The sequence below is a fragment of the Leucoraja erinacea genome, chromosome 4 (assembly GCF_028641065.1).
Source record: "Leucoraja erinacea ecotype New England chromosome 4, Leri_hhj_1, whole genome shotgun sequence".
NCBI lineage: Eukaryota > Metazoa > Chordata > Chondrichthyes > Rajiformes > Rajidae > Leucoraja > Leucoraja erinaceus.
Genome location: NC_073380.1, coordinates 29019767 through 29038610, shown reverse-complemented (window position 1 = coordinate 29038610; position 18844 = coordinate 29019767). Strand labels below are relative to the sequence as shown.

Here is an 18844-nt window from a genome sequence, read left to right as displayed (position 1 = left end):
ACAATTGCGATGTTTACAAGTCATGTAGACAAGTGCATGGAAGGGAGAGGTTTGGATGGATGTGGGCCAAATGCATGCAAATTGGATCAGCTCAGGTACCCACTTGCACCGCATATTTGAGTTAGGCTGAAGGGCCTATTTCTGTGACAATGTTTCCATTTACGATTATGTGATGGGGAGAAAAGCTCGTTTATTTTAAACCAGTGGTTGCCATGCTCGTCAGAAAGTTAATTTTGCATTTGACAAGTTAATATTTAACCTGTAAGGAATTAGAATTGTGACAAGTCTGATTCAGTGTGAATTATTAAAGCTCAGTTGATGGAGTAACAACAGATTAAGTGGAACATTTTTGTAATCTAGTTGAAATAATTACATTTCAATATGATTTGCATTTGTGCAAATAATTATAAATAAATTATTTAATTGCCTTCCTCTATCATGTGTGCTGTTTTTCCTGTAAGCAAATCCAGGCAGTGGCATGTGCTACTGAGATAGTTTCAGAATTCACCGGGGATGAGGTGAGGTATATGCAATATATCTTGAAGAATGGTCTCGACCTGAAACTTCACCCAGAGATGCTGCCTGGCCTGCTGAGTTACTCCAGCATTTTGTGTCTATCTTCGATGTAAACCAGCATCTGCAATTCCTACCTACACATGGGTGCAATGCAATATATATCCAGTGAAATCCCATTTGTTCCAATATCTTCCACTGCATACAGTTAGGTCAGACTCGCAGGAAATGGATTTCATCGCTCAGCTGGGATATTGAGCCACCATTATCCTGGTTGAAATTATTACACTGCGTTGATCAGAATTAATCAACTTTAGGTTTAGATTTATTATTGTCATGTGTACTGAAGTACAGTGAAAAGCTTTGTTTTGTATGCTTCTAAATAGATCAGAAATACCATACATAAATACAATCAAGTCAAACTCAAGAACAGATAGAGGAAAAGGGAAGATACAGAGAGCTGAATATAGTTCTCAGTATTATCGTGCATTAGTTTCATAAACAAAAGTCCAATGTCCTCAATGGGGTAGTGGTGAATCGTACAGTACCAAAGCTTTTGGAAGGATCATTCAGAAGCCTGATTAGAGGGGGAACTGTTCCCAAGTCTAGTGGTGCACACTTTCATGCTTCTGTACCTTCTGCCGGAAGGGAGCAGGGAAAAGAAGGAATCACAGTAGGTGAGACAAGTCTAACTATGTTGGCTGCTTTTCAGAGGCAGCGTGAAGTGTAGATGGAATCAATGGTATGAGGTCTGGTCTGTGTGATACAAAGCTTGGTACTGAGCTTAAAGAAACTACACAGAGATCAGTGATTTGATTGTATTTTGTGCCATGCTGTAGCCCAAGAAGGAACAAGTAGCTCTGTGCAGACTTTAGACTTTAGAGATACAGAGTGGAAACAGGCCCTTCAGCCCACCAAGTCTGTGCTGACCAGCGATCAACCTATACATTAACACAATTGTACGTACTAGAGACAACTTAAAAATTTTCAGAAGCCAATTAACCTTCAAATGGACGTCTTTGGAATGTAGGAGGAAACCAAAGCACCCGGAGAAATTCCACATGGATACAAAGGAGAGAGTGCATACTCCACACAGATAGCACCCGTAGTCAAAATCAAAGCCAAAGCAGCAATGCTACTGCTGTGCCACTGTGCTACCTTTTGTGTACTTTCAGTACTTGTTAAAAGTGTTGCTCTGCATCTATGACAACAGATTCTGGAGCAAGACAGCGATCAGCTGGATTTATGGAATGCCCAGGTGAGACGACACGTTGACAAGCTGGTGATGGAGATGACTCAGAAGAGTGTGCTCAGCCTTGTCTACAGGGCAGAAGGTCATGCGGAGGAAATGCATAACCTTGCTTCTCTGCTGAACAGGTCAGTCCATGTTATTATGGCTTTCGGAGCGACAGAACTGCAGATTAGTCAGACAGCATGTAACAGGTCCTTTGGCCCATGTTGTCCACACTGACCAAGATGCCCTATCTACTCTAATTATGCTTGCCTGCATTTGCCCCATATCTCTCGTGGCATTGGTCCTGAAGCCAGATCAATAACAAATACACTGGTACAGACAGTAAGGTGAGCTCACCCAACGTGCTTTATTTCTTGAGACAAATATGAGGTTCAAGAATCACCCTCCGTCTCTCTCTCTCCTTCCCTTTCTCCCTCACAATCTCACTTCCCTCCCTCCCCCCCCCTCCTCCCCTCTCCCTCCTCTCTCTCTCCCCCCCCCTCTCCCCCCCCCCCCCCCCCCCCCCCCCCCCCCCCGCATCTCATTCTCAGGTCAGAATAATGCAAAATAATGAATAAATGCAAAGAGGAATGTCATATTTTAAAAAAATCACTCTGGGGAGTGTTGTTGAGCAGAGGGATCTGGGAGTGCAGGTACATAGTTCATTGAGATTGGCATCACAGATAGATAGGGTGGCCATCATCTATTAGAGTATTGACTGTAGAAGTTGGGAGGTCATGTTGCAGTTATATAAGACAGTGAGGCCACATTTAGAGTAATGTGTTCAGTTTTGGGCACCATGTTATAGGAAAGATGTTATCAAGCCGACAAGGGTGGAGAGAAGATTTACGAGGATGTTGCCAGGACTCTAAGGCCTGAGCTATAGGGAGAGGTTGCATGCAGGACTATTGTAGATGGGGCATGTTGGTTGCAGTGGGCAAGTTGGGCAGGAAGGGCCTGTTTCCACTCTGTGTGACTATGTGAATGATTCCATGCTAGCCTTTGCAGTGAAACATTTTCTCTTATCAGTTCGCTTGCAGCCGTAAGGAACATGTCCCTGAATTCCTCGGTGGCTGTGAATGCACACACCAACGTCAAGGCCCTGGTCGAAGAAGCCACAGCTATTGCTTTGGACGCAAGGAACAAAGCTGATGCTGCTTTGAAATCGGTGGGTACTTACTCTAGTGGATAAGTTGAACCGGGTCTTAGTCTGTTGGTTTATCAACGCCAGCCAATAACAGTCGTTCTATATTTGTCGTGAAGTGGCAAATGAGAGATGAAGAACTGTGTTGTGATTTTGCTTCAACTTAATTTTTGTTAAGTAGTCCTTCTGCAGCTTTCAGATGTTTCTACTTTATTGTCATCATTGACTGACATATCAGGTCACCAAAAAAGTCGCGGCGTGATGACATATTGACGCGCGGTGTTTCCTCAAGTGTCGCAACATTTTTTTTGTCACCGCTGGATTCTGAAATGTTCAAAATTTTTCGGCGACTCTGATACGTCAGTCAATGACGCCGGCAGTCGTCGAAAAAAATCGGCAAGTGGGACAGGCCCTTTACAGTCGATGACTTTATGCTTTGTATGTAATGACTGGATAATCCTGCATTCAAATTTGCCTTTCTGTTATCTTGCCAGGCCAAGGGTCCTCAAAAGCCACTGGACGAAGTCGGCAAGGAGTCAGTTGTGCACAGTTCAAAGCTCCTGAATGATGCCAATGATTTGAAAAAGAAAACTGCTGGTGAATAACCTGTCCAATTTTGACATACAGTATTGATCATTGCAACTTACTCTAGAAATGATTGTAGGACAAAACTTGCTGGGCAATGGGGTATATTATAGCAAAGTTGGACTTGCTGCAAGGGGAAATGAGGGGAATAGATTGGGGGCGAATGCACAGAGTTTGGTTTAGTTTTGAGAGATTCGGCGTGGAAAGAGGCCCACCGAGTCCATGGCGACCAACAATCACCCCTACACTAGTTCAATCCTACACAGGCACAATTTACAGAGCTAATTAACCTACACACCCACACGTCTTTGGAATGTGGGGGGAAACCCGAGCACCTGGAGAAAACCCACGTGGTCACAGGGAGAACATACAAACTCTGTACAGACAACACCCATGGTCAGGATTGAACCCGGGTCTGTGGCAGCAACTCTACCACCCTCCACTTTGCCATCCCAATCTTTAATCCAAGGGGAATCAAAAACAATTGAACATATGTTTAAGGTGTGATGGGCAAGATTTAATAGAATCTTGCCCCCAAAGGGGCATTTTTTTGGTAGGTATATGGAATGTGCCTCCAGAGATAGTAGTTGAGGCAGGTGCTATAGCAGCATTTAAAAGACATGGACAGGTACATGGATAGGAAAGGTTTAAAGGACTAAGGACCACGGGCAGGCAAATGGGACTAGGTTAGATAAGGCTTGAGCAGACAGGAGTTGGGCCAAAGGGTTTGTTGTCCTTGCTCAACATTTCCTTGGTCATCTTCTGCTTTGATCTGTCATTTTCACACCTTGCCCTTCTATATCCCTAGTCTCCCTCTCCCCTGACTCTCAGTCTGAAGAAGGGTCTTGACCTGAAACATCACCCTTTCCTTGTATCCAGAATATGCTGTCTGTTCCGCTGAGAATCCAGCATTTTGAATTACTCAGTAGGCAGACAGGACTGGCAAGAGGCTTTTGCCAAGGACCCACTGAAGTGTTCATGGCTCTGAAGTAAGTGTGTGGTATGAGAAGATACAAACAGAAGAGGAGCTTATTCTAGAAGAGACCAAAAGTTTCCTTACAGGGCCGAACTGAATGTACGGCCACTCCCTCACAGCTCCTGAAACCCAGGTTCGATCCTGACCCTGGGTCGTGTATGTGTGGGATTTACACCTTCTCCCTGTAACTGCATCAGTTTCCTCGGTGCTTGGTTTTCTCCCGCATCCAAAATAGATGCGAGTAGGGGGTGAATTGCCACTGTGGACACTCCCTGACTTACACAATAGATTGCTTATATCAACTCACACTTACATAAATAACAATACAATACAATACAATACAAATTTATTCGTCACATGCACCAACTAAGGTACAGTGAAATGAATTTGCCATGCAGTGACACAATTGAAAAAAGAACACACAATACACGATAGAATTCACCATGAACATCCACCACAGCATTCTTCAGTGTGGTGGAAGGCAACAAAGTTCAGTCAGTCCTCCTCACCAGTTCATCCTTGGTCGAGGCCATGAACCCTCCGCAGTCGCCGCTACGGATGACCAGATGTACAGGTCCTCTGGTCTGGATGATCGAAACTCCAATGGTCGAGCACACTCCGCGGTTTGGAGTGCCCGAATCGGTCACTTTCCTACCAGAGACCGCGGCTTCAGGATGTTATAGGTCGCAGGCCGGCGGTTCGAACTCATCAAGGGATCCCAGGCTCCAGATGGTAAGTCCATGCCATGGCCCGCGGCTAGAAGCTCCACAGACCCCAGCCCCACAATGCCGGTCACCAGGCCAGCGATCGGAGCACTCCTTTCTGGCGACTCCCAGCAAGGGTCCACCCCGTTCCGTGATGGAAAAGTCCACACTGCGTCCGCTGCTGAAGATCTGGACCCGACTCCGGGAAAGGCCGCTCCCATCCAAACGGTTAGGCCGCGAGAGGGGAGGCAGAGAAGCAGCATGGAAAAAGTCGTCTCTCCGTCGAGGAAGTGATTGAAAAACGGTTTTCCCCCACCAACCCCCACACAAGACATACCAAAAGACACCAAAACAAACATTTGGATATACTAAAAAAAAACCATTTGAAATAACGAACACATTGCTGGCAGGGCAGCCGAATAGCAGCACCCCCAACCGACCAATAATTCTGGCAGATTGTAATTTCCACAACACTGTACAATCACTCAAGTTTAGATTGGAAACAAATCAGCAATGACGACGGTGTTTACCCTGAAGGCTGTGCGCCACAGGAAGTGGCCCAATGGTGAGACGGAACGCAAGCTGGCAATACTTACCCACAAGGCCGCACGCCGCAGAAAGTGCCCCAGATGCAGCTAGGCACCACTGAGACAGTTTATACTCTCAGTGGCAGACACAGAATGCTGGAGTAACTCACTGGGTCAGGCAGCATCTATGGAGAACATAGAATGGTGACGTTTCGGGTGGAGATCCTCCTTCAGATTCAGTAAGTTATTTTGGGCGGGACATAGGGTTGATGATTCTGACACACAAAATCTGACTAATGTAAGGGTTCAGGGATCGTAACCATTATGTAAGTCGGGGAGTGCCTGTATATTTGTACACACCCAATTAACACATCAACCCTCAAATCCTTGGGATGGGAGGATGCTGATACCAGGATTATGGGAAGAGTAAAATTGGATTAGTGCTGGACTCATGTAATGGGTGCTTAATGGTCAGCATAGACTTGATGGGTTGAAGGGCCTGTCGCCATGTCTACGGTATTGTATCTGAAGATTTGCTTTGGTTCCCTCATTTGTTCAGGTCTTGTCAACCAGCTGAGTGGATTGAAAGATAAAGTTGACCAACTTCAAAAGAGCGCACACAATGTAAGCAGTCTGCTGAGTGAGCCAATGCAGCTACTGGCACAGTTACCTAATGGTAAGTAATCTGGAGAACAGGAACACACCAAACTCCTTAATTGCAAAGATATAATATATTTTATAAGAGAGTAGAAACGAGGAACTGCAGATAAGGTCATAAGTGATAGGAGAAGAATTAGGCATTTGGCCCATCAAGTCTACTACCCCATTCTCCTGCCTTCTCCCCATAACCCCTGTCACCCGTGGTTTAACTTCCATGAATGTGTTCAAATTGTTTGTGCATTTCTCGAGAGATTGCTGTGATACTGGCCTGTGTGAGGAATTCTTAATGAGAAAATGTGGGGTCAAATTATACTCGTAACTGCATTTAAACTCAAAACTCCTGCCTTTCGTGCAAAAGTCTGGGGTAATTTTTTTAGAGCACAGTTGACAACAAAATGTTAAGAATTTAGTGTTTGTCTCAAGGAGGTGAATATAGATCTATGAACAATATGAAGGAAAGTTCCAGGATAGCTAAATGGTGCAACAGTGGGGAGGTGCATGTTTTTGGAGTTGATACTGCCCTACAAGGTCTTTGTTAGAGGCTGATAGTGAAAATTGAGCCTTTGTTGTGATCGAAGGCATAGGATTACATTGGAACCTAGCTCTTGGTATTGGGATGGAGTCCAGGAGATGATGGTTCAGGGCAGGCAGCACTTTGGCAGAGCAAGGTGGTGGTGTGAAGGAATCTGGATTGCCCACAGATAGGAGGAGAGGAAACTAAACAGGAGGGATAAGGAGAGTAGAATCAGGACTGCTCCATGTTGGGGCAGAGAGAATCGGAACCTATAACACATCAAGACATGGCATAATTTCATTATGCAATTTACAATGCCAATTATTTATTGCCAATCAATGCCCATGGGAAAGTGGCAATGAGCCGTCATCTTGATTTGCGTCTGTCCTTGTGAAGGCGCTCCCTCAAGGCTGTGATGAGGTAAGTTCTGGGATTTAAACACATCCACCACAAAGACACTCTATTTCCAAGTCAGGAAATGGATGTGTGGGGGGGGGGGGGGGGGCTATTCCCATATATCTGTTGTCATTCGCCTCCTCAGCAATAGAGTGCTTTTGGAGTAGCCATTGTAGTATTCTGGATAAGTGCTGCAGTGCATTTTGTAGGTGTGGCACATTTTGTCAACAAAACGCTAGTAATGGAGGGAATAAAATTTAGGGCGATGCATAGCTGGCAAATAGTACGGCTTTTCCGTATTTTGTACGGAAATGCGATTAGAATACGGATGTACGATTTTGTGTTGTTAAATACAGAGTTCAGTTCAGTCTGAAGAAGGGTCTCGACCAGAAACGTTACCCATTCCTTCTCTCCAGAGTCGCTGCCTGTCCCGCTCCAGGTTTAAACAGAGCGCTGTCAGTTTAACACGTGGGAATTTAAACAAAGCGCTATTAGTTCTAAATATAGCGCTACTGGCTGGAGCGCTATGGGCTTTAAACATTGCAATATGGCCACAGCGCTACAGGTTAGACTGTTCAGGAAAATTTGGTCTTTGGTATTCTCTTTCTCAGTCTGGAATTCTCTTTCTCAGTGGAAGTTGAGCTATTGACTATTTTTCAGGCAGTGGTAGAATTCTGGATCAGCCTCATGGTGAAAGGTTACCAGTGGGATTGCAGTTACATTGGGATTGGCCTTCATTTTACAGAACGGTGGGTGGGCTCAAGGGGGAGAGAGGGAGGGGTGGAAAGAGGGAGAGAGGGAGGGGTGGAAAGAGGGAGAGGATGGAGAGGGGAGGGAGAGAGAGGGAGAAGGAGAGGGAGGGAAGGAGGGAATAAGAGAGGGAGGGAGAAAGAAAGGGAGGGAGGGAAAGGTAGAGGGAGGGAGTGAAAGAGGGAGGGCAAGAGGGATGGAGAGAGGGATGGAGGAAGGGAGAGAGAGGAAGGAGAGGGAGGGAGAGGGAGGCTTCCAAAATGGCTTCTACATCAGCTAAAAGCAGGAAGCAGCCATTCAAATAGCAGTATACAAATAGATGGCAATGGATGCACTGTCAAGTAAGGTGCGTGGAAGACGTCAATTGGTCGCAAAGTTATGCATTGTAGTCTTACATGGGTATGACCGCACATTAAAAATAAATCAGCAAAATGGCACCAAGTAAAAATACTGATTTCCTCAGCAAAATACTGATTTTCAGGTACTAGAATGCTGAAATGCTCTGACAAAACTTGGCAGCTCTGATGATGGATTGCGTGCCATTCACACAAGGTACTTTATCATGGATAGTGTCAAGCTTCTTGAGTGCTGTTGGACTTGTGCATGGAAATGGTGGAAAGCCCATTAGTTGGTTGCGGATGAGTTGCCAACTGCAGGATTGATGTAGCTGATCCAATGGAGTTATGATTAATGACCCTCAGAACGTTGATGTTGCCTATATCTCAAGGTAAACATCTCAGGAAAAGCGATTGGTTATTTGGGAGTGAGTCAGTTTAGTGTAATTCGGTTAGTTGATTGACATATGCACGAGGTACAGGGAAAAGCTTTTTGTTGCATGCTATCTAGTCCGTGGAAAGACTATATATGATTAGCCATCCACAGTGTACAGACACAGGAGGAAGGGAATAATGTTATTTGCAAGATAAAGTCCAGTAAAGTCTGGATAATGATGGTCCGAGGATCTTCAATGAAGTAGATGTTGGGTCAGAACTGCTCTGTAGTTGATGATTGGATGGTTCAATTGCCTGATAACAGATGGGGAGAAACTGTCTCTGAATCAGGAGTCATGGAGTAATGTCATCAGTCAGAGGACAGTAAATCTTCAAATGTTCAAGATCAGCCATGTATGAATGACAGAGTAGACATGATGGGCTGAATGGCCTAATTCTGCCCCTACAACTTAAGAACATGAAAATTCCCCAGCCCACACTGCCAAGGATGCTCCGACATTAAATACATTCAAGAGCAGGATTTAATAAAAGCCCTGTCCCATTCCAAGAGCTCTCCCGAGTTTTAAAAAAATCAAACTCGTGGTAAGCACGGAGAATGAACGTAGCGAGTACGTCGGAGCTCGGGGACGTCTCTTAGCGGCTCGTACCGCTAACGGCAGGTAAGCACGGGAAGACTTGTGAAGATTTTTCAACATGTTGAGAAAATGTCCACGAGAGCCCCGAGTACCGACAAGTGCCCTTTACCGTAAATCTCCCAGTTCGAATCAGGGCAAACTCGGGAGAGCTCATGGAATGAACTCGTACCGTGGGACAGGGCTTTAAATATTTAGACACTGAAAGAATTGAGCTAAATAGAGATCAAGTAAGGAAGTAAACATGGTTGAGAATTATCATTGTTGTCTTGGCTTGTGGAACAGACTTAAGAGCCTATTATATTCTCCTATGTTCTTTTAAGATTTAGAGCTGTCCTTTGTTGGGAATTTTAAGGAATTTGTGAAAGCTCATTAGGGAAGTCTTTACATAAAGTGGAAGTTATATTTGTTCAAGATGCAAAAAGCTTAAAGCTTAAAAACATTAAGGTGGGCAGGAGGAGGATGATGAGGAGGTGGGGTGGGGGGTTGTCTCATGTCATGAAATATGTAGTCAAATTCATTAAGTATTCATCATGAACGAGAAAGCTCAATCCAAAGAAGATTTGAGGAATTCAGATATATGAACACAATAGACAATAGGTGCAGGAGTAGGCCATTCGGCCTTTCAATGTGATCATGGCTGATCATCCACAATCAGTACCCTGTTCCTGCCTTCTCTCCATATCCCTTAACTCCGCTATCCAAAGAGCTCTATCTAACACTTTCTTGAAAGCATCCAGAGAACCAGCCTCCACCGCCCTCTGAGGCTTAGAATTCCACACACTCACAACTCTCTGTTTTGCGGGGATGGCTGCATCTGCGGTTCCTTCCTGTTGGGGGGGGGGGGGAGGAACCCTGGCCCATGGCGGCTCCTGGTCCGTTCCCTCTGTGGGTGCCGCCTGGCCCGCTGAGTTCCTCCAGCACTCTGTGTTTTTTGGTTGGCTCTGGAGTTGAAGGCGGACATGGGGGGGGCTGGAGTGGCTCAGCGGGACGAGCGTCGGCTCTGGGGAGTGGGTGACGTTTCGGTTCGAGTCCCTTCTGCAGACAATCACAAGTACTCTCACCGACAAGAGTTCAGTTCAGTCTGAAGAAGGGTCCTCTGTCCAGAGTCGCTGCCTGTCCCACTGAGTTACTCCGGCTTTATGTCTAACTTCTATTTCAAGAGTTAAATAAAAAATACAGAGTGCTGGAGGAACTCAGCGGGCTAGGCGGCATCTGTGGAGGGAATGGATTAGGAGTTTTTTCGCGCCAGGGTTCTTCAATAGGAAGGAACTGCAGATCAAAGATACTAGTATCTTTGCTGCAGATCAGGCATGATATTCTTCCGATTTAAATCGTAATTCCGATTATATTGTTTTCCTATTTTCAATTTTTTGTGCCCAATTATTTGGCGGCCAATCAACCGTTATCGCTAAGGGGGTTGCGCCCAATCACCAACCAGATTCCCTTAAAATTCCCATCCAATCAACAAATCGGTCTCCTCACGTCCAATCAGCCGCCATCTCCAAGGGCATTGTGTCCAATCACATAATGTTCTGGTCACTCGGCGGCCACTCAGACACAGTCTCCTTGGCGCCTTTCGATCAATCATCGACCTGCTTCCCTCACCGAAGCAGACGATGGCTGCAGCCAACACAGAGAGAGAGAGAGAGAGAAAGAGATGGAAGAAAGCAGATATGACATGCAATACACAATGAACTATATTAGAAATACACAATAAACAAGTTGTGCATTCTTGTACTCTTACATGGGTATGACCGCACATAAAAATATCCCACACCGCCCCCTCCTTCCCAACCTCAGCCTCACGGACCTTAGAGTACCCCTAGTTCCTAAAACCCATTTCCATCACTGACCCTGTCATGGAGAAAGAAGTAGAAAGGCATAGAGGATAAGGACTTTGCAGCTGAAGGCACGACTACCAGTATCGGGGCTGATAAAGTTGGAGATGAAGATGCATCTCAGAAGATGTTTCAGTAATAAAGAGGTGAGCAACCATGCTGAGATTGGGATACAGCGATGATGGTTTTACATCTGAGACGTGGATGGATCACCATTCTGTGTATGAAGTTGACTAAATGTCTCCGGCTGACTTTTCAAAAGAAGCAATGCTTGTGTATTGCAGGTGCCACTGACAGAATTCGCGAAGCAAAAGATCGTGCCATCTCGGCTAATCTAACAGCAACTGCGACTCTTGATGAAATTCAGCAGTTCAGCCAGCAGCTGTTGACCACATCTGGCATTTTAATGAGGGTCAATAAAACTGTCAGGGAAACAAATGAGCTCATCAATGATTCAACAAGGACTGGTAAGTTCACAGTGAAAATCGATTAAAAGTCATTTTTGACAAATGGACATATTTTGCTCGACTAAACATGGGCAGTATAAACAGCGAATAAAAAAAATTATAGTATTTTGCAATTCTTATGGTCCTTAGATCTTCCAAGGATATATCTTACTTGATAGAAACTTTGTTTTGGCCACAGTCATATTGGAGTAGGGCATCCACATCTGGTTACTTTAGGAAGAATGTGAAGATGTGAAAAGGATTTGCCAGTGAGATTTCTGAGGGACTGGGAGGTTGAAGCCAGGCAGGAAAAGTCAGGAGCACTCCTTTTAGAGCAGGGGAAGTCGGGAGCAGATAAGAGGTTGCCACTTTGCTTTCTCTTTGAACATCCCCGTTTTTGCTCCTCCATCCCCCATCTACAGGGTGGCACAGTGGCACAGAGGTAGAGCTGCAAGAATTTGTTTATTTCAATTCGATCACCGCTCATCCTTCTGAATTGAAACATATGAGCCCATTCTGCGAGTCTCACCCAAGACAACAAACATCCCAAGCAAGGATCAATCTGATAATCCTTCATTCCAGTTCCTTTATCACACATATAACCTTCCTTGTTCAGGCGACCACACCAGTGCACTGTATTCCAAATGTAGTCTCACTGAGGTTCAATATAATTGGATCAGGATCTATCTACTTTTACACAGAAATCCTTTTAAAACTAAAGGCCAATTTGCCTTCCTTATAGCTTGCTCCGTCTTGCTTTCTGGAGGTGGTCTATAAAGCTATCAGCCGGCCTGCTGGTCTGAATCCTGATACTTGACAGAAGGTTGTATTGGGAAACTCATTTACTGATGTGCTTTGGCTGTCAAGATGGGATATGACGATTTATTCATGCCTTCAGAAAGGGAGTTGTTTAAAAAATGCAGGTTTTGGGGAAAGAGGCAGTGGTTTGATTAGATGCATTGTCCTTGCAGAGACCCAAGATGGATAGAAATATGTGAATATCCTTCTGTGTAATTATCATTCGAGTATATGATTCTTATAATTCAAAGTCCGTGATGACTTGTGGGCAGTAAGTACAGTGTTGTTGATTTGCTCCTGTTGCTGCGTTAATTTCTGATTATTTTTCCCCTTATAGCTGTGTCTGCTGGAGCAAAGGTACAAGAGGTTGAAATTCAAGCCAATTACCTGTTGGACAGGTTGAAGCCATTGAAAATGCTAGAGGACAACTTGAGCAGAAACCTATCGGAGATAAAGGAATTGATTAATCAGGCCAGGAAGCAAGCTGCCTCAGTAAGCGTAGAATCAATAAGGGCAGGATCTACTGATCAATTTGATGGGAAAAGCTTTTCACAAAGAAGCACGGTGGTCACTTTCTGTGATGTGTTCTTTTGTTTCATATTCCATCTCCTGGTTTAAGTCATTCAATGCAGCAGAACATCTCTGAACATCTAAATCATCCTTCCGTCTAAGTTCACTGCTTACAACCCAGCGATATGAACATTGGATTCTCTAACTATCTAACTATCTCATACCTTCCTCTCCACTCCCTCCCTCCTTGCCCCCTTCCTCCGCCTGAGTCGTTTCACCAGTTCCACAGTTCTCCACTTTGTTTATCTTGAGATCACCCAGATCACCCGGTCCCTATCCAAAAAGTCACCCATCCTTTTTCTCCAGAGATGCTGCCTGACCCACTGAGTTACTCCAGCACTTTGATTGACGCATGCTGCAGTGTGCAGTTGAAGCAAAGGTCTATATTAGGTACCAATCAGTTGGTTATATTGGCCTCGTTGAGGCCTAAATGTACGTCAGGTCCAGTGACATATACGTAGCCTTTGGACTGTTTCATTATCTGATGAACTGCTGCTGCTGATGCCAATGCCGCTGCCGGAATTGAGCATGATGCAGTGAATTAGCGAACACCCCCAGTTCTGCTGTGCGCCAAGCCTACGTTGATGGAAGTGGCCATGGTAGATGGACAGTTAGGGAGAATCAACCCTTATTTACACCCACTGATAAAACGACCAGTGTGGAGGAAGGGGGCAGGGAGGAAGGGGAGGGGAGTATGAAATGAAGTTACTTCTAATTAGAGAAACATCCATTTTTTTTCTCTTCAGAGATGCTACCTGACCCGCTGAGTAGCTCCAGCACTTTGTGTCTATCTTGGTATAAATCAGTATCTATTGTTTTTTGTTTCGATATCTATCTATATTACTAAAATTAAGATCTTGACCGCTTTTGACTCACTGCGATGTGATTTCCGAGAGAACGCTGCCACTTGCGGCCGTCATTTTTGGCAACCTCACTCAGAGCCCCCCTCTGCCAGACTGGACCAGAGAGTTTTTCCCATCGATGTTAAATCAGAGATATTAATGTTTTTAAAAAATGTGCCATTCTCTCTGCTGCCCCTGCTGGTGGGAGGGGGGAGGGATTATAAAACCAGGAAGTGGTGTGCCTCACTCAGTCTCTGCAAGATGGAGGAAGCGAGAGGGTCACGTCTCTCTGAGCTCTGAATAACACTGAACGCATGTCTACTCAATTGTGAGTGCCCTTAATGTGGTTTGAAAATGAAAATATGGTTGGTTTGAAGTAAAAAGGCACAGCAAATGGTTGTTTGTGGGTTTTGGGTTGAAGTAAAAAGGCACTGCAAATGGTTGTTTGGGGGGTTTGGGTTGAAGTAAAAAGGCACTGCAAATGGTTGTTTGGGGGGTTCGGGTTGAAGTAAAAAGGCACTGCAAATGCCACCCTAAGAATCCATTTGGCCCACAATGTCCATACTAGCCCTCTGGAGATCAGTAGTCACTGCAGCCTACAACACCCATACCAGTGCTCCAGAAAGCCCCCCCCCCCCCCCCCCCCCCCCCCCCCCCCCCCCCCACCCCCAATATTGGAATTGGTGGAGAGGTGGAATATTGCGTCGGGGGACCAGCCCTCCCGTGTGAACATGAGACCCAACGGGTCCCACTTAGTCTAGTTTTCTTCTAATGCTCTATTTAATCTTCCTCCAGATTAAAGTGGCGGTCTCCGCTGACAGAGATTGCATCCGCGCCTACCAGCCTGCACTCATGAGCAGCAACTACAACACTCTGACCCTGAATGTCAAAACGTCCGAGTCAGAAAACCTACTGTTCTATTTGGGGAGCAGCAGCAATGTGAGTAACTAGTTATAGCTGCCACCACACTACAGCAAGTCCAACTGAGGCTAGGATGGTTACTACAGTGAAACCAATGGTTCACACAATGCAGTTTACAATCAAGTAATTCATATAACTGAAAAATAATTAGTTGCCAAACAAATTTCCAACCTGTATGTGAATGAGGAATTAGTTGGATTGCAATTACTTATTACGATTTTAGAATGCCAAGCCTTTTAACTGCTATTAGGTATAGTTTGGGAGATAGCATCTTTGTTTCTGTCAGAGATTTTTGGGTTAAAAGGTCCTATTCCAATGAACATTGAAGGAGTAATCTTTTTGGATGAGGTGCTAAATTGAGGCTGCGTCTGCCCTTTACGATCTTGTGAAAAACCCCACAGTGATGTACCATGACCGATATTCATCCTTCCTCATTCATTTAGACGTTAGAGATGCAGTGTGGGAACAGGCCCTTCAGACTACTGGGTCTGCACCGACCAGTGATCACCCTGTACATTAGCACTATCTTACACACTAGGGAAAATACAGTATTTTACTGAAGCCAATTGACTTACAAACCTGTACGTCTTTAGAGTGTGGGAGAAAACTGGAGCACCCGGAGATAACCCACATGGTCAAAGGGAAAATTTACAAACTCCATACAATCAGCACCAATAGACAGGGTCTCTGACACTGTAAAGAAGCAACTACCGCTGTGCCACTGTGCCACCCCTTCCTAAAAAGAACATCCGATCCTTCATTTTTTTTAAGATTATTGTATGCAAGTTGGCTTCTGAGTTTCCTCTGTTGACTTCACTTACTAGCTCTAAGACCTGTTGGGATGTTCAAAGTTAAGTCTTTCTTCGATGTGGGACTATTTCACAGCAATTTGGTGGGAAGATTTCCCTTTTAGAGTTTGTGCAGTTAATGCACGATCAGCTTGATAAATTAAAATATTATTTTGAATAATCCACACCTTTTTAAAAAAACAAACAAATTTTGTATTAATTTGATTGAACATCCGCTAATGGTTTTAATCTTCCAATGTTGTACAGACTCTGGAATCCCTCCCTTCCTCATCCCTCCCTCCCCCTTTCTTCAAATCTAGTTATTTAACCAGTTCTACAGGCCACAACCATGTATCCCTCTCATCACACCTTCCCTAGCCAACAGTTGGCCTTGTCGGGGAACCACCCTACATGCAGTCATCTGTTGCTGACCCTGGTTTGGCCAGGTCTTTTCTTGCCATCAGTTTTTAATCCGCAATCCCCCCTCCCACTCCCCGTCCTCCACCACCACCACCCTTGACTTTCAGTATGAAGTAAGGTCTCGATCTGAAATGTCATTATCCATTTTCTCCAGAGCTGCTGCCTGACTCGCTGAGTTACTCCAGCTCTTTGTGTCTACCTTTGGTCATATTTCTAAGTTTTCCGACAATAAATTGGATTGCGAGTATGGGGGAGCAGGTGAAGAGGTTTCAAAAGGATATAGACAAGCTGAATAAGTGAATGAGAATGAAGCAGTGAATGTAATGTGAACAAAAGTGGAGTCAACCACTTTGGTGCACAAACTAGAAAAGGCCTATTTTTGTGTTGTGTCTCTAAGGTAGGCATCGGCCTGCCCCCATTTTGTACATAGGAATATGGCCATGGGTTATGGGCACGATTGTTTAAAGTGGAAGAAAGAATGATCCTTTTACAAAGATCAGCTAGAAATCTTGATGGGTCTGTTTTTGAATTGAATATTCAGACATTCAAAAATACCTAACAAACGCATTTATATGTCATCGAGTCATAGAGTGATACAGTGTGGAAACAGGCCCTTCGGCCCAACTCGCCCACACTGGCCAACATGTCCCAGCTACACTAGTCCCACTTGCCTACGCTTGGTCCATATCCCTCCAAACCTGTCCTATCCATGTGCCTGTCTAACTTTGTTAAACAATGTGATCGTCCCTGCCTCAACTACCTCCTCTGGCAGCTTGTTCATACACCCACCACCCTCTGTGTGGAAAAAGTAACCCCCCCGGATTCCAATTGAATCTTTTCCCCCTTACCCTGAACCTATGTCCTCGGATCCTCGATTCCCCTACTCTGTGCACGAGATTCTGTGCATCTACCTGATCTATTCCTCTGATGATCTTATACACCTCTATAAGATTACCCCTTACCCTTCTGCGCTCCATGGAATAGAGACCCAGCCTACTCAACCTCTCCCTATAGCTCACACCCTCTAGTCCTGGCAACAACATGTCGATGCACTTCGAACAAATGCTATCCATTAGATAGATTCAATTTGTTGGAGTAACACGGAGGATCAGACAGGATCTGGACAAATAGGACAGGTGACAGTTCTGGTCAGGACCCTTCTTCAGACACGAACCTGAACCGTCAACTATCTTTTTTCTTCAGAGATGCTGCATGACCCGCTGAGTTATTCCAGCACTGTGTGTCTATCTTTAGCATAACTCAGCATTTGCACTTCTTTCTTTCTAAATTCTATCCATTACTCCGCTGTGACATTTTGAGCAATCTCAAAAACTGTGGTTAGAAAGGTTGCTTGTTATAGAAATTGGAAATACACGTTCTTGAAATAAGAATACCTCTGCGATATAATCGAAAATTATCACTTCATGTGATGCCCTTTCTATATTTAATGTGGTCATGTTTGATGTTGTCAAAGTGTGTGTCTAATAGAAATAGAAATGACATTTTGATTGGCATTTTTTTAAACCATTGTTTGTAATATACATTGGTCCATTTTTAGTATTTTGCTTTCATGTAAAAGGAAATTGTAGCCTTCTTCAGTGTCTGGTAACATATATTTCCATTTATTTAAAAGTTTTTCAGTACAATAAAAATCAGATTTTTTTTTAAAACTCAATATTCCTGATAAACTCTTTTGTTACATTATGGAAAGCTTTCACGGTTAGTTTTAGCTCTCAGGGTTAGTCCCTTCCATTAATTTTGCAGGTCAAAAGTGACGATAGAACCAGTTTGGCCATTTTTAGACAAAGTTAACCATTTGCTTTCTGCACTGTTTCAGTCTGAATTCTTGGCTCTGGAGATGCGACGCGGCAGAGTTGCCTTCCTGTGGGATGTGGGCTCAGGGACGGCAAGATTAGAATACCCTGACCTGCAAATAAACACCAACAAGTGGTACAAGATCCACGCTGCCAGGCAAGTCAACGTCTCCTCCCTCATCCCACATATTTCCAATACTAATTAGCAATTCCCTGTGGATTACCAACAATGATTTGACGTTGATGTGTTAAGTAGTGATGCGAGAATTAAGATGTGGTAGAAGTCAATATTACTTTCCAGGGGAAAAAAAATAGCTTCTTGTTCTATTTTAGTTTTTCATCGCTACTGCGATTTGGAGAAAAATACATTGTTGAACAGTTCTTGAGTTGGCTTCATATGGTGGTCCTTTTGATATCTTGTGGCAACAAACAAACTTCTAGAGTTGGATCTTGCTGGCTACTACTGACAGTTGCAGTCAGAATTACCAGCATTCAGCCTTAGAAAGTGCAAAGGCAGCACAGTGGCGCAACGGAAGAGTTGCTGCCTTACTGTGCCAGAGGTCAGAGATGTACGGAGTTTATACGTTCTCCCCCTGACTTGCATGAATTTTCTCCGAGAGCTCTGGTTTCCTCATACATTCCAAAAGCGTATAGGTTTGTAGGCTAATTTGCTTAGTAAAATTATACATGGTCCCCAGCGCGTGTGGTATAGTGTTAGTGTGCGGGGATCATTGGACGGAGCAGACTCAGTGGGCCAAAGGGCCTGTTTCTTCGCTGTCTCTCAACTGAACTAAAGCCCCAAATTTCCAAATATCCTCGTAAATATGTAAGTCTGGGACCTGCTTTCAGATTCAGAAAGCCAGGTCTGGTCTGTTTCCCATGCCTGTGCACTCCATGTGGACAACGCTGGCAGGCCACAATACTGTTGCATTACCAACTTGCCTTTCCAAAAGCTTCTGTTTCAATTTTACATTTCCACCATCTGCAGTTGGATCATATATTTCTCAATCTCTTGTCTTCGCAAGAACTTCAACTAGC

General features: G+C 44.5%; 1 protein-coding gene across 1 annotated transcript in view; it reads left to right on the top strand.

Annotated features, from left to right (window-relative positions):
- Positions 1 to 18844, top strand: part of lama1 (laminin, alpha 1) — a 273548-nt gene that overhangs the window by 193847 nt on the left and 60857 nt on the right. Inside the window, exons 39-46 of the mRNA XM_055633912.1 lie at positions 1727 to 1890; positions 2777 to 2915; positions 3386 to 3488; positions 6243 to 6359; positions 11492 to 11674; positions 12789 to 12943; positions 14659 to 14802; positions 17830 to 17963. Coding sequence (XP_055489887.1) covers positions 1727 to 1890; positions 2777 to 2915; positions 3386 to 3488; positions 6243 to 6359; positions 11492 to 11674; positions 12789 to 12943; positions 14659 to 14802; positions 17830 to 17963 — 1139 coding nt within the window. The remainder of the gene's footprint in view (positions 1 to 1726; positions 1891 to 2776; positions 2916 to 3385; positions 3489 to 6242; positions 6360 to 11491; positions 11675 to 12788; positions 12944 to 14658; positions 14803 to 17829; positions 17964 to 18844) is intronic.